General features: G+C 54.3%; 2 protein-coding genes across 4 annotated transcripts in view; one reads left to right on the plus strand and one right to left on the minus strand.

Moving 5' to 3' along the window:
• Window positions 1-3,651, plus strand: part of CDC42BPG (CDC42 binding protein kinase gamma) — a 62,529-nt gene extending 58,878 nt beyond the window's left edge. For 2 of the 3 annotated variants that reach the window (XM_045023196.1, XM_045023198.1), the window contains exon 36: window positions 1,971-3,651. In XM_045023196.1, the coding sequence (XP_044879131.1) occupies window positions 1,971-1,990 (20 nt within the window). In that variant the 3' untranslated portion in view covers window positions 1,991-3,651. The remainder of the gene's footprint in view (window positions 1-1,970) is intronic. The other variant, XM_045023195.1, reaches the window with a different exon arrangement.
• Window positions 3,652-13,204: 9,553 nt separating this feature from the next.
• The window catches only part of SCYL1 (SCY1 like pseudokinase 1), a 34,466-nt gene continuing 25,951 nt past the window's right edge, over window positions 13,205-21,719 (minus strand). The window contains exons 15-18 of the mRNA XM_045023199.1: window positions 15,397-15,498; window positions 14,039-14,341; window positions 13,685-13,751; window positions 13,205-13,602 (exon numbers count right to left, since the gene is read on the minus strand). Coding sequence (XP_044879134.1) covers window positions 13,478-13,602; window positions 13,685-13,751; window positions 14,039-14,341; window positions 15,397-15,498 — 597 coding nt within the window. The 3' untranslated portion in view covers window positions 13,205-13,477. The remainder of the gene's footprint in view (window positions 13,603-13,684; window positions 13,752-14,038; window positions 14,342-15,396; window positions 15,499-21,719) is intronic.

Consider the following 21,719-nt stretch of genomic DNA (forward strand, 5'->3'; position numbering starts at 1 on the left):
GTAAACCCAGAGCATCCCTGACACCTGTTTGTCCAAACCATTCTCAAAAACCTCCAACCACAGTGATCCAGGAACTTACCTGCCCTTAGAATTAGAAAGTTTTGCCTCATATCTAACCAAATCTCCCTTGCTGCAGATTAACCCCATTACTTCTTTCCTCCTCACCATCCTCTTTATAACAGCCCTTAATATATTTGAAGACTGTTACCTGGTCCCCACTCTGTCTTCTTCTCTCAATCCTAAACATACCCAGGTTTTTAACCTTTCCTCATAGGTCAGGTTTTCTAAACTCTTTATCATTTTTGTTGCTCTGCTCTGGACTCTCTCCAATTTGTTCACCTCTTTGGTAACGCGTGGCACCCACAATTGGACACAGCACTCCAGCTGAAGCCTGAGCAGTGCTGATCGGAGCGAGCCAGTTACTCCTGTGTCCTATACACGTGGCACCCTCGTTAATACACCCCAGAATATTAGCCTTTTTCACAGCCGCGTCCCATTGTTGAATCACATTCAAGTTGTGATCCACTTTAACCCACGATCCTTTCCAGCAGTTCCGCTGTCCAGCCAGTCATTCCCCATGTTATAGTTCTGTTTGATTTTTTTTTTCTTCCTGAGCATAATACTTTGCACTTGTTTTATTGAATTTCATCTTGTTGATTTCAGCCCAGTTCTCCAATTTATCAAGGTTGTTTTGAATTCTAAGCCTGTCCTCCAAAGTGCTTGCTACCCCTACAGCTCGGTGTCATCCACAAGTTTTATAAGCAAACTTTCTATTCCATTATCCAAGTCCTTAGTGAAAATAATGATCATGCCAGACCCAGACAGGCAGACACCTGCGGGACCCCACTAAATGCATCCCCTCAGTTTAACAGTGACCCATTGTTAACTACTCTTTGAGTTCAGGTTTTCATCCAGTTTTACAGTAATTCCATCTAGACTCCATTTCCCTAGTTTGTTTTTGAGAACGTCATGTGGATCTGGGTCAAAAGCTTTACTGAAATCACGATAAATCCCATCTTCTGCTCCCCCCTAGCCCAGTGGCCCCCAACCTTTTTGGCTGGCGGGCGCCAGCCGAAGGACCACCGCGGTGGTGGAGCACCCGCCGGAGCGACGGTGGAGCGACGCCTCTCAATGATGTCACTTGCCGTCGACAAGCGACGTCATCGAGGCGTCCCCGCCGAAATTCGGGAGCGACGCCTCTCGATGACATCACTTGTTGGTGACAAGCGTCCCCGCCAAAATGCCGCTGCAGCATTTCGGCGGGTGCTCTCCCAGGGGCCAGGACGCGGGCGCATTAAGATGCCCCCACGGGCGCCATGGCGCCCGCGGGCACCGCGTTGAGGACCCCTGCCCTAGCCGTTAGGCCAGTAACCTTGTCAGGGAAGGAAATTAGATTGGTTTGGCATGATTTGTTCTTGACAAATCCATGTTGGCTATTCCTTAGTCTTCTAGGTGCTTACAAATTGATTGTTTACTAATTTGTTCGAATATCTTTCCAGGTATCAAAATTAGCCTGACTGCTCTGTAACTCCCTGCATCCTCTTTGGTCCCTTTTTTTCAAAATATGGACTTGGTTTGCCATTCTCCAGTTCTCTGTGAGCTCACCCATCCTCCATGAGTTCTCAAAGATAATCGCTAATGGTTCCAAGATTGCTTTCACTTAGTTCCTTAAACATCAAGGGTGAATTTCATCAGGCCCTGCTGACTTACACATCGAACTTCGCTAAATATTCTTTAACCTGTTCTTTCCCTGTTTTGGCCAGTGTTCCTTCCCCCTTGTTAATATTAGTTGAGTATCTGGTCACCAGGAATGTTTTTAATGATGAAGCAAACAATAATTGTCTTGGGGCCCTGATTTTGATTGGGTGTTTCTGTAACCCACGTGGTAATAATCACAGGCTGCCCTGCTGTGCCAGTTCCTTGCTTTTGGTGGTCCCCCTCCACCCTAACTCTTCTCTGTCTCCTTGCAGATCTCGGATCAGACCCGTAGCCTCCACCTCTCAGTCAGCTCCAGCCAGGGGAGCGCCAGTTCTTAAGGTGGCAGGACCGATGCCACAAACCAGCCCCTCTTGCACACGATAATCTGTGTATTTTAGCTGGAGACGCCACCACAAGGTGCTGTAATGCTGCTGCTGCTGCCGCTGCCATCAGTGGAACATTCCCCTCGCTGAGGCTGTGCTCTGCAACTGGGGAGTTAGTCCATCCTCTACTGAAATACATAAATGTTGGTACCAAAGTATCTCCACCTGATCTCCCCTGTCTCTCCGCCCCCCATGCATCACCCAAAAAAACCTTTGCCCCAGGACATACCACTTACTGTCTCTGAGACACCCCTGTAGAGAGGAAGCTAAGTATTACAAGCAGTGAAGAAAGATCCCCCTCACACATGCATGCTTTCACCAGGGAGAATAGTGCCTCCTTACTTGCATTCCATTCTTTGCCTCTGGATAGCGCAATGGGATGATGCCCCAAGTGGTGAAAAGCCTGAAAAGAAGCAGGTGAAGGTGCACCCTAACTTACCTGGGGAGTCGGAGCTGCATCACCTGAAGAGCACACCCTGCTGGCCACTGGGGGTACTACTGCAGTACCTGGAACCACTAGAGCAGACAGCATCAAAGATTGTGGTGGGGGTGTTGCTTCTCCCAGAAATCGCCAAATTCTAGCAGCCATCTGAATCAGGGACGGATGCTGCTTTGTTTTTACTGCTGTTTAACAGAAATGAGTCCAGCTTGGGCCAGATTCTGATCTCAAATTATCACCTGTATCGATCCATTGGAGTAAATCTGGTTTCACAGGGCTCTGACTGGATCGTCTTGTGCCACTGTATATCCAAGGTTCTTTTTGAACTACTCAGGGATTGGGTTGCTTTGCTGAATGGTCACGACATTGTTTAATCCTGGTTGTGTTTCCTTAAACTTTTCCATCGTTCTGCAAGAACCAAGAGATGCTGAAACCAAAGATTATCTATTTCCATTCAAAGGGGAGAGAATCCTTCCAGGAATTCAAATTCTAGGGGACACTTATTTAAAGGTACAGGGTGGGTCAAAGACCAGATTTATTTAGGAAGCAAATGTGTAAATAATTGGACAACTGCACCATTAAATGCTGTGCAAAGATTTGCAGTCTGCTCTGTTCTATACAGCAAGGGAGGATGTGCTGAAAGAGGGACAGAGGTAACTGAGCCTCTGGGGGGTGGGGTGATAATAAGGCACAGGTTTTTAATAGCGCGGGTGATTAAGGTTTGGAACAGTTGTCCAAGAATGGTGGACTGATTTGTCCATTGTTGGCAGTTTTTACAGCAAATAGGAATTAATTCTGGGACCATTAGACAGGAGGCCAGAAGAGATGACATTAGTGGGCTCTTCTAGTTTTCAATGCTGATATGATGATGGCATTAAAACTTGCTCATGGGGTGGGGGGACGATCAGTGTGGAGCGCTCAGCTGCCTCCTCTGCGCAAGGGCTAGTTTGAGGCCAGGCCCTGGGGAGACATCTCCCATAGTGGCACTTCCGACCCACAGCCGAGAAAGCTGGCCAGCACATGCACCCTAGGAACAAGCTGGCGGAAGCTGAGCAAACACCCTTTAACCATAGCGAGCGTCTCCTATTGGTCATGGCTGTAGCCAATGGGGAGGCAGGAGCTGGGTACCAACCCGGAAGTAGCCTGTGAGTGAGAGGTAGGTGAGCAGGAGCAAAGGGCGAGTCTGAGTGCACTGGAGCTGCTGCTGCAGAGTCCTGAGCCCGCCTCTGATGCCTTCACCTTTCTCCCCTCCCAGCCTGGTGTGTCTCTTTCCAGCTTGCTCTGCTAAGAGAGTATCCTCCATGTGTGTCTCACTCTTAAAGAGACTCTCAGTATGTGTATGTTACTCGCTAATGGCTTTCTGGCTTGCTGTCGCTAAGAGCGTAGCCTCAGAGTGTGTGTGTCTCTGTCGCTAAGACTGTGTGTCTCTCTCTTTCTAGCTGGCTGTTGTCTAAGTGCATAGACTGTCCCTTTTTGGCTGGCTGTGGCTAAGCGGGTAGACTGTGTGTGTGTTTTTTTCTGGCTGTCGCTAAGACAGCGAGACATATATAGTGTATACGTCTCTAAGAGCATAGCCGCACTCTGTCTCTGGCGGTCACTAAGCATAGCTTCTCTATCGTTGTGTGTGTGTGTGTGTAAAAGCAAGTAGACTGTGTGTCCCTTTCATGCTTACTCTTAGATGTCTCTAGGGTATGGCTACACTGAAATTATTAGCTACCCAGAGTGCATCACTCCATGAGTTATCTCCCGGACTCCACTGCCCATTGGAATTCTGGGTTAAGCGCCCAGTGTCTGATGCGGCTGGTTGATACAGTGGAACGCCCATTCTGGGCCCAGCAAACAAGCACTGACAAGTGGGACCATATAGGTATGGGATGAGTCCCATCCAAGGGCTGCGGAATATTCGCACGTGTACGGCCACTTTCCTGGAACTTTGTCAGTTGCTCTCCCCTGCCCTGAAGCGCAGGAATACCACAATGAGAGCTGCCCTGACAGCTGAGAAGCAATGAGCCCAGGAAGCACTGAACTTCAGCTAACAAGGGTAGTGACTCTGGGAAACGTGGATGGCTTTGCTGCAATGGGGTAATAGAACGCCTATCCCTATCTTGGCACCATTACCATTCGGGATGTTGAAATGCCAATAGTTATCCTTGGGGACCCAGCCTACCCCTTGCTCCCATGGCTCATGAAGCCATACACAGGCAGCCTGGACAGTAGGAATGGTGGCAGAATGGACCTTTTTAGACCTCACTGCAACCACTATTCCCATTCTTATTGCTGCTTGCCAGGTGCTCCATAATATCTATATCTGTGAGATTAAGGGGGAGATGGTACGGGGTGAGAGTTGTGTGTATTTCTCTTTGATGCAAAACTGCCCCCTTTGTTGAATATTGTTTTGAATCCATGCATTCTTTATTTATTTTTTTAAAAAGGGAGATCACAGACAAGGTAGCCTGGGTGGGAAGGACAAGGTGTGCACATTGCTTATTGTAGCCACACTACAAATCAAAGATGGTTAAATGACAGCCTTCTGTTACTTGGGCCATCCTCTGGAGTGGAAGTGGCTGGGTTCTGATCACGCTCACTTAATGCTTTCCTGGCCTCTGTCTGCCTCCATCCATTCAGCTGTGCCCGAAGAGAAGATAGAGGAAACATTTGCACCTGCGCGGGGGGGGGGGGGGGGATAAAAAAGGAGAGTAAGATTTAAGATGATACATTTCTGAGAACAAAAAATACGGTTACTCACCATAGTAACTGTTGTTCTTCGAGATGTGTTGCTCCTATCCATTCCAGTTAGGTGTGCGCGCCGCGCGTGCACGGCTCTCCGGAACTTTTTTACCCTAGCAACTCCGGCGGGCCGGCTGGGCGCCCCCTGGAGTGGCGCCGCTATGGCGCCTGTTATATACCCCAGCCAGCCCGTCCGCTCCTCAGTTCCTTCTTGCCGGCTACTCTGACAGTGGGGAAGGAGGGAGGGTCTGGAATGGATAGGAGCAACACATCTCGAAGAACAACAGTTACTATGGTGAGTAACCGTCTTTTCTTCTTCGAGTGATTGCTCCTATGCATTCCAGTTAGGTGATTCCCAAGCCTTACCTAGGCGGTGGGGTCGGAGTGAGACGTGGCGGAGTGTAATACCGCGGAGCCGAAGGCTGTGTCGTCTCGAGACTGTTGCACCAACGCGTAGTGGGAGGCGAAGGTATGGACCGAAGACCAGGTGGCCGCTCGACAGATGTCCTGGATAGGAACGTGTGCCAGGAAGGCGGCCGACGAGGCGTGCGCCCTCGTCGAGTGTGCGGTGAGGCGGCATGGTGGCATGCGAGCCAGCTCGTAGGAGGTCCGGATACACGCAGTGACCCAGGAGGAAATCCGCTGGGAGGATATCGGTTCGCCTTTCATGCGGTCAGCAACCGCTACGAACAGCTGGGGCGAACGCCGGAAGGGCTTAGTCCGCTCGATGTAGAAAGCGAGCGCCCTGCGGACGTCGAGGGTGTGCAGCTGTTGCTCCCGAGGCGAGGCATGCGGCTTCGGGAAAAACACCGGGAGGAAGATCTCCTGGTTGAGGTGGAAGGCCGACACTACCTTTGGGAGGAAGGCTGGATGTGGTCGAAGCTGCACCTTGTCCCCGTGGAAGACAGTGTATGGCGGACTAACCGTCAGAGCGCGGAGCTCGGAGACTCGCCTCGCTGATGTAATGGCGACGAGGAAGGCCGTCTTCCAGGAGAGGTAGAGCAGGGAGCACGTGGCCAAGGGCTCGAAGGGGGGACCCATCAGCTTGGCCAGCACGAGGTTCAAATCCCAGGTCGGGGCAGGACGCCGCACCGGCGGGTACAAGCGGTCCAGGCCTTTAAGGAAGCGGGAAACCATCTGGTTAGAGAAGATGGACCGACCTTCCACGGATGGACGAAAGGCGGACACTGCTGCCAGGTGAACTCTTAAGGAGGAGACCGCAAGACCTTGCTCCTTAAGGTACCAGAGGTAGTCCAGGATGGTAGGGACAGGGACTACGAAGGGATTGAGGCCTCGTTGGTCACACCAGAGCGCGAACCGCTTCCATTTCGCCAGATGGGTGGAGCGAGTGGAAGGCTTTCCGCTCTCTAGCAGGACTTGCTGTACTGCCGCCGAACAGTCCCTCTCTGCGTGGGTCAACCACTCAGGTACCAAGCTGTAAGATGGAGGGACTGTAGGCTCGGATGGCGAAGTCTGCCGAAGTCCTGAGTGATGAGGTCCGGCCACAACGGAAGGGGGATGGGATCCCGAATGGAGAGCTCGAGCAGCAGGGAGTACCAATGTTGCCTCGGCCAGGCCGGAGCTACGAGAATGACGGTGGCTCTGTCTCTCCGCAGCTTCTGCAACACTCGGTGGACGAGTGGGAACGGAGGGAAGGCATAGAGGAGGTGATCCTTCCAGGGATACAGGAATGCGTCCGACAGGGAGCCCTGCGCGTGACCCCGGAACGAGCAGAACAGGTGGCACTTCCTGTTAGCCTTGGAGGCGAACAGGTCTATCCGGGGAAACCCCCACCTGCGGAAGATTGTATGCACGACGTCGGGACGGAGAGACCACTCGTGGGAGGAGAAGGACCTGCTGAGATGGTCGGCCAGCGTGTTCTGTACTCTCGGAAGAAAGGACGCTTCTAGGTGAATGGAGTGGGTCACGCAGAAGTCCCACAGGAGCATCGCCTCCTTGCAGAGGAGGGAAGAGCGGGCTCCGCCCTGCTTGTTCACGTAGAACATTGCTGAGGTATTGTCCGTGAACACTGTCACACAGCGGCCTTGCAGGTGGGTGCAGAAGGTGCGACAGGCCAGACGGATCGCTCGCAGCTCGCGGACATTGATGTGCAGAGCGAGCTCCTGGGGCGACCACAGGCCTTGGGTGTGAAGATCGCCCAGGTGAGCTCCCCAACCGAGTGCTGAGGCATCCGTGGTCAGAGTGGCAGACGGGCGAGGAGGATGGAACGGGACTCCCGCACAGACACTCTCCGGGTCTAGCCACCAGTTGAGGGACTCGAGGGTTGGCCTGGAGACTGTGACCACCATATCGATGGGATCTCGATGCGGCTGGTACACCGACGCGAGCCAAGTCTGGAATGGGCGGAGGTGAAGCCGCGCATACGCGGTGACGTACGTGCATGATGCCATGTGGCCAAGGAGGCAGAGGCAGGAGCGCACCGTCGTGGTTGGGAAGGAGACGAGGTCCCGGATGAGGGAGACCATCGTCTGATGACGAGATTGCGGTAGGCAAGCCCGGGCCAACGAGGAGTCGAGGACTGCTCCAATAAATTCCACACGCTGCGACGGGATCAAGGTGGACTTCTCGGTGTTGAGGAGGAGACCGAGCCGTCGGAAGAGGGATAGTATGTCCATCAACTGGCCCATCACCAGCTGTCGAGACTGTGCGCGAACCAGCCAGTTGTCGAGATACAGGTAGACATGTATCCGACGACGGCGGAGGGCTGCGGCAACCACCGCCATGCATTTGGTAAATACCCTCGGTGCGGTGGACAGCCCGAACGGCAACACGGCGAACTGGTAGTGGGCGTTGTTGACCACAAACCGGAGGTAACGTCGATGGGGAGGATAGATCGCGACATGGAAGTAGGCGTCCTTCATGTCGAGGGCAGCAAACCAGTCTCCCGGATCCAGAGAGGGAATGATGGTCCCCAAGGTGACCATGCGAAACTTGGGCTTGAGCAGGTACTTGTTCAGCTCGCGAAGGTCCAGGATAGGACGAAGCCCCCCTTTCGCCTTGGAGATGAGAAAATAACGGGAGTAGAATCCCCTGCCCCGCCTGTCTTGAGGCACTGCTTCTATGGCACCCACGCTCAACAGAGTCTGAACCTCTTGTAAAAGGACTTGCTCGTGAGAGGGGTCCCTGAAGAGGGACAGGGAGGGCGGGTGGGAAGGCGGGGGCGAAACAAACTGAAGGCGGTATCCCGACTGGACTGTTTGAAGCACCCAGTTGTCCGTTGTTAATTAGGACCACGCCGAAAAGAAATGGGAAAGGCGGTTGTAGAATAAAGGGGAAGGATCCGGTAGGGAGAGTGATGGGCCGTCCTCGAGCGTCCCATCAAAAGGCCTGCTTGGCCCCCTGAGGGGCCTTGGAAGAGGCCTGGCCCTGGCTACGCCTATTGCCGGAAGGACGACGGCGGTTTGTAGTCGGTCGCCGGCTATTATACGGGCGGTAGCGTTGTTGGTTGAAGGACCGGGGGGGGTTGCCGGAAGGACCTGCGCTGTGTTGCCGGCGTGTGCATCCCGAGGGTGCGGATGGCAATGCGGCCGTCTTTCAGGGTCTGGATCCGGGAATCCGTCTTCTCGGAGAAGAGACCCTGCGTGTCAAACGGCAGGTCCTGCAGTGTATATTGCACCTCCGGCGGCAGGGTGGAGGACTGCAGCCAGGCGATGCGCCGCATCGTCACGCCGGAGGCTAAGGTCCGAGCTCCGGAGTCCGCAGCGTCGAGGGCGGCCGTGATGGAGGACCTAGATGATCTCCTTCCCTCGTCCAACATCGCCGCGAACTCCTGGCGGGAGGCTGTTGGCAGGAGCTCTGTAAATTTCGCCAGTGACGCCATGATGTCGAAGACGTACCTGGCGAGGAGGACCATCTGGTTGGCGATACGCATCTGCAGTCCGCCAGCGGAATACACCTTACGGCCTAACAGGTCCATACGTCGCGCGTCTTTCGACTTGGGCGCAGGGGCAGGTTGACCGTGCCTCTCCCTGTCGTTGACCGACTGCACGACCAACGAGTCCGGGGTCGGGTGAGTATATAGATACTCGTAGCCCGTGGGCGGGACAGAGTATTTGCGCTCAACCCCACGGGCCGTAGGAGGGATGGACGCAGGCGTCTGCCAGAGTGTGGTGGCATTCTTTTGAATCGTCCGCACAAATGGCAAAGCCACGCGCACTGGAGCCTCTGCCCCAATGACGTTCGTTATGGGGTCCTCGTCCTCCTGGACCTCCGCCACCGGGAGAGCCATAGCCGTCGCCACGCAGCGAAGTAGGTCCTGGTGCGCCTTTACGTCTATCGGCGGAGGCTCCTTGGTCGACGCTCCGGCCACCGCTTCGTCAGGTGAGGACGAGGAGGATAAGCCCTGGACGACCGCCTCCGACGATGGATCTGCTGCCTGCTCATCAGGAGGGTCGGGCTGCGTGTGCCCCTGGGGTTCAGGTGGTATGGAACCCGCGCCTGGTGGCGAAGGGGCCGGTCGGCTGACTGTCGCCTCTGGTACCCTGCGCTCGGACGTCGGGGCTCTCGGGGGGAATGGCACCCCCTGAGTCTCATACTGGGCCCAGGGAACCCAGAAGCCCCACGGCTGTGCCCCCTGAGGATGGCCCTGTTGGGTAGGTGGCAGGTGGCCGTAGCCGTCTGTCCCGGAAGCGACCGACGCGGGGCGGGATGGCCATGGAGGTGCCGAGGCGGTAGCGAGGATCGATGCTGGTCCGCTCGGTACCGGGATGGTGACCGGGAGCGACGTCCGTCGCGGTGCCGGGAGCTCGACTGGTGCTGGGAGCTCGACCGGTGCCGGGAGCTTGACCTGGATCCGGATCTGCGGTGCCGGGAGCAGCTGCGCGAGTCGCGGTGCCGGGAACGGTGCCGGGACGGAGACCTCCGCCGGTGCCGACGCGACAGCGATCTGGACCTGGTGCGACCGGTACCGCGATGATGAGCGGTACCAGGACTGCGACCGACGTCGCGACGGCGATCGGTACCGCGATGGCGAGCGGTGTCGAGATCGCGAACGACGGGACGGAGACTTGCCATGGGACCGGGAACGTCGTCCGTGCCGTCTGTCCAGAGAGGGCGGCCGGGTCATTCTGGCCGGCTTTCCCGCCAACACGACAGCCCGCACCGGCGGTGCCGGGGGCCGGAGGCTCGGTGCCTCTATGAGCTGGATAAGCTCACGCGCCGAGGAGAATGTCTCCGGCATAGATGGCAGCCGGGGCTCAACCACAGTCGGTACTGGGGAGCGTGGCGGCGCCGGACTCGACGGCCCTTGCGGCGCCGGAGTCAATGGCCCGGTGCACGACTTCTGCACGGCCACCGCGGGGGCCGCAGGTGGCGCAATCGTCTTCGCTGAGTCCTCAGCGCGGGCCTTAGCAAGCGCCTTCGCCAGCTTGTGTCTTTTTGAAGGCGAGAGCGAGCGGTGTCGGGTCTTCGGAGCCGCCGTCTGAGGCTGCGGGGCCGCGGTGCCGGAGCGGCTTGATGCCGCCGGTGCACTCTGCACCGATGAAGCTCTCGGTGCCGGTGCGGACGGTGCCGGGGGCTGGAGGGACGCCTCCATCAGGAGCTGCTTCAAGCGAATGTCCCGCTCCTTTCGAGTTCGCGGCTTGAAGGCAGAACAGAACGAACACTTATCTGTCCGGTGCCCTTCGCCCAGGCAACGGAGGCAGGCGTCGTGCGGGTCTCCGACAGGCATAGGCCTCTGGCACGATGCGCAGGGCTTAAAGCCCGGTGCTTTGGGCATGAGCCCGCACCGGGGGAGGCAAAGGGGGAAAACCCCCCTTAACCTTATCTAAACACTAACTATCTAACTAACAGAACTATAAAACTAATCACTAAACTAACTATGTACAAAACAAGTAGCGAGAGCTAGGGTTGTGGAGGACAGAGAGCACTCCACAGTTCCAACTGGCCGTCACGGGCGGTAAGAAGGAACTGAGGAGCGGACGGGCCGGCTGGGGTATATATTCAGCGCCATAGCGGCGCCACTCCAGGGGGCGCCCAGCCGGCCTGCCGGAGTTGCTAGGGTAAAAAAGTTCCGGATAGCCGTGCACGCACGGCGCGCACACCTAACTGGAATGCATAGGAGCAATCACTCGAAGAAGAAGAGAGAGACTTTCAGAGTGAATCAAGCAATTCACAGCAGACAGCACATGTGCTTTAGGTAGGTCGCATTTTGTCTTGTATACTGAGCACCTGGCAGTATGGTGACACCTCACATAGGGCTGGGCAACAGAATTCGGTTTCCAGGCAGCCACGGTAATCCAAAGGGTACGCAGGGTTGGCTTCATAACAGGTGGGAATGCTTTTGAATGATATCACTCTCCTGAGGCTAACAAAGAACGAATGTTGCTTCAAGGTGACCAAAACCCACGACCATTCGCTGCCATGCTGTGTGCTGCAATGATTCCAGACTGCTGGCTTGGCATGGCAAAGTGTCCTACCATGGAGGATGAAATAAGGCAGCCCTCCCCAGAAACCTTCTGCAAAGGCGAATTCACGCTCCATCCCCAGCCACGTTAAAACAGACTTCTCCAGTAGCTGTACTGGCCACAAATGCTGCCCAATTCTTCACGGCAAAATCAAACAGTAAACAAAATTGCTTTTAACCCCTGTAATGTAGTTACAAATGTGCACTCACCAGAGGTGCCTTCTCCGGCTTCAGTGTCCAGGAAATTGCCTTGGAAGGGTATCAGCTCCAGGGTGATGAAAAGAGCCTGGCTCCTGGGGAGAATGGATTCTCCTCCTCTTCCTCATCCATAAACTCCTCCTCCGTGTTGCATGAGACTCCCCCCTTGCAGGTGTCCACGGACAGTGGTAGGGTTCCCCCCAGAATGGCATGCAGCTGATCACAGAAGCAGCATGTATGGGGCTCTGACCTACTGTTGTGTGTCCCTAGTGTAGCTTCGCTCCACCATGCCCTGTGCGATTTTGGCATTTATATTAGCATTTCTTCTTTTTGATTGGAGTTCAGCCTGCACCATCCTGTTCAGTCCATGCTGGAGCTCGTTTGCAGTTCTCGGGGGACTGCATGGTCACCTGTGCTGCTGAGCTCGCTACGCTGACCAAACAGGAAAGGACATTCAAAATTTCCTGGGACTTTTCCTGTGTACCTGGCTAGTGCATCAGAGTTGAAAGTGCTGTCCAGAGCGGTCACATTGGAGCACTCTGGGATAGCTCCTGGAGACCAATTCTGTTGAATTGCGTCTGCATGCACTACCCCAAATTCAATCCAGCAAGGTCAATTTTAGCGCTATTCCCCTTGCCGGGGAGGAGTACAGCAGTCGATTTTAAGAGCCCTTTAGAGGTCAGTGGAACAGGACTGGTTGTGTAGATGCATTAAAATCGATCTAACCTCTTAGTGTAGCCCGACCAGGGCTCAGACAGTCACACAGAGAGGCTATTTAGACAGACACTATCACTAAGAGCGTAGCCTCTCTCTGTCTCACTCTCTTTCAGGCTGTCATCTAAGAGCAGAGCCTCTGTCTCACTCAGACTTTCTCTCTCTCTCTTTCTGGCTGGCTAAGTGAGTAGAGTGTGTGTGTCTCTCTTTCTGGCTGGCTGCAGCTAAGAGCGTAGCCTCTGTGTATGTCTCTCTGTCTCTTTCTGGCTGGCTGTCATCTAAGAACGTATACTGTGTGTGTCTGTCTCACTCTTACTCTTAGTGGCTGTGTCTTGCTGTGGCTAAGAGCGTAGCCTGTGTTTGTTTCTATCTCTTTCTGCCTGGCTGTGGCTAAGAGAATAGACTGTGTGTCTCTCTCTCACTCTTAGTTTCTGTCTAAGAGACTAGACTTTCTCTCTCTGTGTCTCTCTCTTTCTGGCTGTCGCTAAGAGAATTAGACACTGTGTGTGTATATCTCTATCGCTAAGAGCGTAGACTGTGTGTGTCACTTTCTGTCTTGCTGTTGCTAACTGTCTCTCTCTAAGAGACTAGTCTGTACAATGTCTCTGATTTAAACACAGATCATTTAAAATTAATTTATTCCTACACCCTTTATATACAAGAAAGATTGCAGCACATACAGGAAAAATGTAAATAGCCACACAATCACAGACCCCCATCTGCTTACTGAGAAGCTGTACAGAATAAATACAGTAGAACCACAAGTTTGTGCATCTCTCTGCATGCGAGTGTACCTGGCTGAGGGGGTGTCCTTATTGCTGACGTATGTATAAACTAAAATTCTAAGAGCATATGTACAAGCTATAGCTAAAGCTTCCACTGCTCTGTTGCCCGTCAGTCCAGCTTCCTGGCGCCCAGTTTCATAGGTCCCTTTGCCACCTTCCTGTCCGCCCGTTTAGCTTCCATCTCCTTCTTCCGCTCCTCTCGCTTCTTGCGTGCTAATTCTGCCCTGCTGAGCCCTAGGGAGACACAAGAATTCCCAGCTAGTAGGAATGGCTGGATGGAACAATCACGTGCAACTTTGCTGCTTCAACAACTCACCCTGGTCAGAGTCCACAGATTCCCAGTTTTCCTCTGTACCCCAGTCACCAATGGCATCCATGCGTCTCTGGCAATTGAAGTTAGACACAGAATTAGAATTCAGGGGAGTCCTTCACAGTTATGCACTATACTGGTGGGAGCACTCAGTACATATTTATCTTTCCACAAAGGAAGAGAAGTGAAGTAGCTAAGCCCTAAACTGAGTGGGTATCCCAGCCTGCCTTCCCCTGGAACTTCAGTTAAAAGGGGTGTGGGGGGGGGGGGATAGCACTAGCCATTTCCTGGCCTTTGAGGGGTGTGTACACCCCCCAAAAAATGTCACTCACACACACACACACACATGGAGAAACTTACCTGGGTCTCTGTTGTTGACTTCTGTGTAGGGATTATGGAGAAGAAAGGATCTGGTTTCTCTGCACTCGACGAGCTGTCCCAATCATATTCGCTGGCCAGTTTGGTCCCTTCTGGCTGGGCCAAGGGAGCTTGCTGTGAGGGGGTCGGTTTCTGCGCTGTCCGGGAATCAAAATCCTCCTCCCAGCTGTCCTCTGGCACAGAGCTTTGTCCCTGAGCGCCCCACTTCTTGTGACTCCAAGTGGATCCAACCTCCCAACCAGAGCTGGTCCAGTCTGATTCCTGTTTCTTGGAGGAGCTGCTGGTCTGTTAATAATTTGGGGGTAGGGGTGAGGATTGATCAGAACAACCGAAAGAGGACAAATGAAGAACTGAAGGGGCTTCTGGACTAGTCATATTCTACCTGCAAGATTTAGAAGAGGTGACTTTGAGCGCCCAGGCTCAACAGATAAAGGCCAGGAATGGGAAAAGTCTTGCCCGCCACCCTAGCCGCTAGAGCACACTGTCTTTCATACTAGTAGGCACTTGAACAATGGTTATTCCCATCTGAGGGCCCTATGGTGACTAAGGCGAGAAAGGTTGACAGACTTAATTTAAAGACCACAATCAAATCGCCTTTTAACCTTCTCTGGGATAAACTAAACAAGCTGAGCTTCTCAAGTCTCTCCCTATAAGGTGGATTTTCCAGACCCGGAATCATTCTTATAGTTCTCTGCTGACCTTTTCCAATTTGACATCCTTTTTGAAGTGTGGACACCAGAACCAGACACAGTATCCAGTAATGGTGTCACTACTACCATAGACACAGGTGATGCCCTCTTCCTTTACTCCTACTCGATATTCCCCTGCTTACACGTCCAAGTCTGTTTGCGCCCTTTCAGCTCTAGCATTGCCCTGGGAGCACTTGGTTATTTATCATGATGTCCAAGTTCTTTCTGATGTCACTGTAGTCCAGGATACAGTTCCCTTGCCCCGTTACAGTGATCTACATTCTTAGTTCCTAGATGTAATGATCATTAGTTCTTATATAGCACTTTTCAGCAATACATTTCAAAGCACTGAACAAAGGATGTCATTATCCCCATTTCCCAGATGAGGAAACAGGCACAGAGATTTGCCCAAGGTCAGCGAGCAGGCTGTGGCAGATCCAGGAATAGAACTGAGGACTCCTAAGTCCCAGTTTAATACCCTATCCACTAGGCCACACTATTGCCCCTACACCCTTCCCAGTTGGTATTAGCTTGAGGGTTACTCGTTCCCTCCCAGAGACCATGGAGACCAAATGAAAGAAAGGGATACCTGCACTTAAGACAGCATATGGTGCGGCATCAGAGTGATAGCATGTGCGGAAAGTCACCTACCATCCTGGCCCCAGGCTTCTTCAACACCAAGGCTGGTTCTGACCACTCCGGGGTGTTCCAGTCATCCAGGCTCACCTGCCCTTTGGCTTGCTCAGCCTCTTGCTACAAGCAAAAGCACAGAAAATGAGGCACAGCACACAAGGAAGCAAAATCTCAAACCAGGCAGCAATAGAGCCTGCAGCTAATTTGGCAGAAGTCACTGGATGGCGCTGTGGTGCTTTTCTGCATACGAGCAGTGGCCAGTCTTGGAAAACATGCAAAGCTGTTGTTAACTTGGTGATGCATTCATGTATTTTTTTCAGGGGAGCTATTGCAAGCAGTGCAAGGGTATTTGCTGCCTACCCTTAAAAGACAGTTCCTCACCTTTGTAACTGTTGTTCTTTGAGATGTGTTGCTCATATCCATTCCAATTAGGTGTGCGCATGCTGCATGCATGATCGTCGGAAGATTTTTACCCTAGCAACACTCGGTGGGTCGGCTGAGGCGCCCCCTGAAGTGGCGCCCTCATGGCGCCGGATATATGCCCCTGCCGACAGAGGGGAAGGAGGGTGGGTTTGGAATGGATATGAGCAACACATCTCGAAGAACAACAGTTACAAAGGTGAGGAACCGTCTTTTCTTCTTCGAGTGCTTGCTCATATCGATTCCAATTAGGTGACTCCCAAGCCTTATCTAGGCGGTGGGGTCGGAGTGAGATGTCGCAGAGTGAAGGACCGCTGAACCAAATGCAGCATCACCCTTGGACTGCTGCACTATTGCATAGTGGGAAGCGAAGGTATGTACTGATGACCAAGTTCCTGCCCTACAGATCTCCTGTATGGGCACATGAGCCAGGAAGGCGGAGGACGAAGCTTGGGCCCTAGTAGAGTGGGCACTAAGGTGCGTAGTCGGGACACTAGCCAGGTCATAGCATGCACGGATGCATGATGTAATCCAGGATGAGATGCGCTGTGTGGAGACCGGGAGGCCCTTCATTTGGTCTGCCACCGCTACAAACAGCTGGGTCGTCCTCCTAAAGGGTTTTGTTCGTTCAATGTAAAAGGCGAGGGCCCTGCGAATGTCTAGGGAATGCAGCTGTTGCTCTCGTTGAGAGGCGTGCAGCTTCAGGTAGAAGACCAGAAGGAAGATGTCTTGGTTGACATGGAAGGCAGATACCACCATAGGAAGGAAGGCAGGGTGTGGTTGCAGCTGTATCTTGTCCTTATGAAACACCGTGTACGGTGGGTCCGACGTGAGGGCTCGAAGTTCCGACACGTGTCTCGCCGAGGTGATAGCGATGAGGAAAGTTATTTTCCAGGAAAGATACAGAAGCGAGCAAGTGGCCATTGGCTCAAACGGGGCACCCATGAGCCTGGATAGGACCAGGTTGAGGTCCCATGTAGGGGCCGAATGCCGAATTTGCGGGTACAGACGTTCCAATCCCTTGAGGAACCACCTGCTGACCATGGGATTGGAGAAAACCGAGGGCCCATTTTTGCCCGGGTGGAAGGCCGAAATTGCTGCTAGGTGTACTCTGATAGATGAAACTGCTAGGCCTTGCTGTTTCAAGGATGTAGCAGGGTGGATCCTGCTCCTGCTGAGAAGGGGTTTAAAAAGTGGCCTGACAGGGCTTGAGAGCGGTGGCTCTCAAGGCTGAGCTGATTAGGGAAGTGGCTGCAGCTGGGGGCCACGCCCCAAACTGAGGAACAGGGCCTTATAAGAAGGCAGGGAAGCCAGAAGCCAGACAGTCTCTCTCTGGCTATAGAGAGAGATGGGCCTGGCTGCTTAGGAGCTGAGACAAGGTACCTAGGGTGAAGCAGGGCTGGGGACAGGCTAAGGAGCTGGGGAGCTCTGGCCTGGAAAGCCCCAGGCTGCGGCCTAGTAGAGGGCTAAGAGGTACTGGGGGCTGCAGGGGGCAACCTAGGGGCAGGCAAGGCAGCAGGTCCAAACCCCCTTTGCCGATGATGAGTACTGGATACTGCAGTCTGCCCCAGCGAACGGGGGCTAGATAGAGACTGGGCAGTAGCCACTACTGAGGTGAAGTGGGGATAGTGGGGTGGGGGTTCCCCAAGGAGGGGAGACCCTAAGAGAAAGGGGTTATTGCTGAGGGCAGCACCCCATGTAAGAGGGCACCGGGGTCCAGGGAGGGACTCGGGGCCAATAGTAAACAGGTGGATCACTGGCCTGCAGAGGGCGCTCCGGACGCTGGAGAGAGCTAATTCCCCAGAGCAACCAGCAGGAGGCGCCGAAGGGGTGAGTCGAACCCCGTTACAAAGGACAAGAGATAATCTAGGATGGTAGGTACTGGCACCTCCAGAGGGGCAGTATTGCTCAGGGTACACCAGCAGGAGAAACGCTTCCATTTAGCCAGATACGTGGACCTAGTAGAGGGCTTTCTGCTACCCAAGAGTACGTGCTGTACTGAGCAGAAGCAACTCAGCTCAGATTGAATTAGCCATGCAGCATCCATGCTGTGAGATGGAGGGATTGCAGGTCCAGATGACACAGTTGGCCGTGCTCCTGAGTGATCCAACGGGAGTGGAACTGGTGTGGTCACTGACAGATCGAGGAGAGTGCTGTACCAATATTGCCTGGGCCACGCCAAGATTAAGATTATGCGAGCCTTGTCTTTTCGCAATTTGAGAAGGACCTTGTGAACCAATGGGAATGGAGGAAAGGCGTAAAGCACATGGTCTTTCCACGGCATCAGGAAGGCGTCCGATAGTGCCCCTGGAGAGAGCAGAACACCTGGTACTTCCGATTCTTGCGAGAGGTGAAAAGGTCTATGTGGGGAAACCCCCACTTCCGGAAAACAGAATGGATAACAAGGACCTGCTGAGGCAATCTGCCAAGGTGTTTTGGACTCACGGGAGAAACAACGCCACCAGGTCGATCAAGTGGGATATGCAGAATTCCCACAGGCGAATGGCTTCCTGACAGAGGGGGGGATAATCGCACCCCCCCTTGCTTGTTGATGTAAAACATGCCCATTGTGTTGTCTGTGAAGACTGCGACACAATGGCCCTGAAGATGTTCGTGGAACACCTGACACACCAGGCGTACTGCTCTCAGTTCCTGTATGTTGAAGTGCAGGGTTATCTCTTGTGTGGACCAAAGGCCCTGTGTGCGAAGGTCCGCAAGGTGAGCGCCCCAGCCCAGAGATGATGCATCCGTGGTTAGGGCTGTGGGGCATGGAATGGCATCCCCCCATATATGACGTTGGGGTTCAGCCATCAAGACAGGGAGGTTAAGACTTCCGTCGGTACCGTGAGCACCGTGTCTAGACTGTCTCGGCCTGAACGGTGGACTGATGAGAGCCAGGCCTGAAGTGGACGGAGGCGTAGTCTGGTACGTCTGGTCACGAAGGTGCAAGACGCCATGTGTCCTAGTAGGCCAAGGCACGTGCGTGCTGTCGAGGTCGGGAAGCTTCGGAGGCCATGGATAATGCTCGCCATGGACTGGAAGCAGGCATGCGGTAGGCACGCCCGGGTGAGATTTGAATCCAGGACTGCTCCAATGAAGTCTATTCTCTGGGTCGGCTGCAACGTGGACTTTTCGACATTGAGCAGCAGGCCCAGCTGTCTGAACAAGTTCATGGTGACCTGAACATGGGATTGCACCTGGAGCTCAGATTGACCCCGAATGAGCCAGTCGCCTAGGTATGGAAATACTTGGATCCAATGTCGATGGAGCGAGGCAGCTACAACAGCCATACACTCTGTAAATACCCTTGGTACCGTGGATAGGCCGAAAGGGAGGACGGTAAACTGGAAATGTCGTTGACTGACCACAAAGCGAAGGAAGCACCTGTGCAGTGGGTAAATCGCTATGTGGAAGTATGCGTCCCTCATGTCGAGGGCAGCATACCAGTCTCCAGGATCCAGGGAAGGGATAATGGTCTCCAGGGAAACCATGCAGAAAAGACGGTTACTCACCGTGGTAACTGTTGTTCTTCGAGATGTGTTGCTCCTATCCATTCCATGTAGGTGTGCGCACCGCGCGTGCACGGCTCTTCGGAACATTTTTACCCTAGCAACTCCGGCGGGCCGGCTGGGCGCCCCCTGGAGTGGCGCCGCCATGGCGCTGAATATATACCCCAGCCGGCCCGTCCACTCCTCAGTTCCTTCTTGCCAGCTACTCCGACAGTGGGGAAGGAGGGCGGGTCTGGAATGGATAGGAGCAACACATCTCGAAGAACAACAGTTACTACGGTGAGTAACCGTCTTTTCTTCTTCGAGTGATTGCTCCTATGCATTCCATGTAGGTGATTCCCAAGCCTTACCTAGGCGGTGGGGTCGGAGTGAGACGTGGCAGAGTGTAAGACTGCAGAGCCGAAGGCTGCATCGTCTCTGGATTGCTGCACCAACGCGTAGTGGGAAGCGAAGGTGTGAACAGAAGACCAGGTGGCCGCTCTACAGATGTCATGAATGGATACATGGGCCAGGAAGGCGGCCGACGAGGCTTGCACTCTCGTCGAGTGACCGGTGAGGCGGCATGGTGGCACGCGAGCAAGCTCGTAGCATGCCCGGATACATGCCGTCACCCAGGAGGAAATTCGCTGCGAGGAGACCGGCTCGCCTTTCATGCGATCGGCAACCGCTACAAACAGCTGGGTCGAACGCCGGAAGGGCTTCGTCCACTCGATATAAAAAGTGAGGGCCCTGTGGACGTCCAGGGTGTGAAGCTGTTGCTCACGAGGTGAGGCGTGCGGCTTCGGGAAGAAGACCGGAAGGAAGATCTCCTGATTGAGGTGAAAGGCCGACACCACCTTAGGAAGGAAGGCCGGGTGTGGTCGAAGCTGCACTTTGTCTCCGTGGAAGACGGTGTATGGTGGACTAACCGTTAGGGCACGGAGCTCAGAGACTCGTCTTGCCGATGTAATTGCGACGAGGAAGGCCGTCTTCCAGGAGAGATAGAGTAGAGAGCACGTGGCCAGGGGCTCGAAGGGCGGTCCCATAAGCTTGGCCAGAACGAGATTTAAATCTCAGGTCGGGGTAGGACGCCGCACCGGCGGGTACAAGCGGTCCAGGCCTTTAAGGAAGTGGGAAACCATCTGGTTGGAGAAGATGGACCGACCTCCCATGGATGGACGAAAGGTGCTGCCAGGTGCACCTTTAAGGAGGAGACGGCAAGTCCTTGTTCTTTAAGGTACCAGAGGTAGTCCAGGATTGTAGGGATAGGGACTAGGAAGGGATTAAGGCTGCGCTGATCGCACCAGAGCGCGAAACGCTTCCATTTCGCGAGGTAGGTGGAGCGAGTGGAAGGCTTCCTGCTTTCAAGTAGGACTTGCTGTACTGCTGCCGAACAGTCCCTTTCTGCATGGGTCAACCACGCAGGTACCAAGCTGTAAGATGGAGGGACTGTAGGTTCGGGTGGCAGAGTCTGCCGAAGTCCTGCGTGATGAGGTCCGGCCATAACGGAAGGGGAATGGGATCCCGAACGGAGAGCTCGAGCAGCAGGGTGTACCAGTGCTGCCTCGGCCAGGCCGGAGCGATGAGTATTACGTGGGCCCTGTCCCTCCGAAGCTTCAGTAGCACCCGGTGTATGAGCGGGAACGGAGGGAAGGCGTAGAGGAGGTGATCCATCCAGGAGCAGAGGAAAGCGTCCGACAGGGAGCCCGGGGAGCGACCCTGGTACGAACAAAACAGGTGGCACTTCCTGTTCTCCTTGGAGGCAAACAGGTCTATCTGGGGAAACGCCCACCTCCGGAAAATTGTGTGCACCACATCCGGACGAAGAGACCACTCGTGGGAGAGGAACGATCTGCTGAGATGGTCGGCCAGCGTGTTCTGCACTCCTGAAAGAAAGGACGCTTCCAGGCAAATCGAGTGGGTCACGCAGAAGTCCCACAGGAGTATCGCTTCCTTGCAGAGCAGGGAGGAGCGGGCTCCGCCCTGCTTATTCACATAGAACATCGCCGTCGTGTTGTCCGTGAACACCGCCATGCAGCGGCCTTGCAGACGGGCGCGGAAGGCGAGACACGCCAAGCGGATCGCTCGCAGCTCCCGGACGTTGATGTGGAGGGAGAGCTCTTGGGGCGACCAGAGACCCTGGGTGTGAAGGTCGCCCAGGTGAGCCCCCCATCCCAACGCCGAGGCATCCGTGGTCAGGGTGACGGATGGGCGAGGAGGGCGGAACGGGACTCCTGCACACACGACTTCTGGGTCCAGCCACCAGCTGAGCGAATCTAGGGTAGGCTTCGTGACCGTGACCACCATGTCTATGGGGTCGCGATGGGGGCGGTACACCGACGCCAGCCAAGATTGAAATGGGCGAAGGCGCAGCCTGGCGTGCGTGGTCACGAATGTGCAGGACGCCATGTGGCCCAGGAGGCGTAGGCAGGA

The sequence above is a fragment of the Mauremys mutica genome, chromosome 7 (genome assembly GCF_020497125.1).
Source record: "Mauremys mutica isolate MM-2020 ecotype Southern chromosome 7, ASM2049712v1, whole genome shotgun sequence".
In the NCBI taxonomy this organism is placed as follows: Eukaryota; Metazoa; Chordata; order Testudines; family Geoemydidae; genus Mauremys; species Mauremys mutica.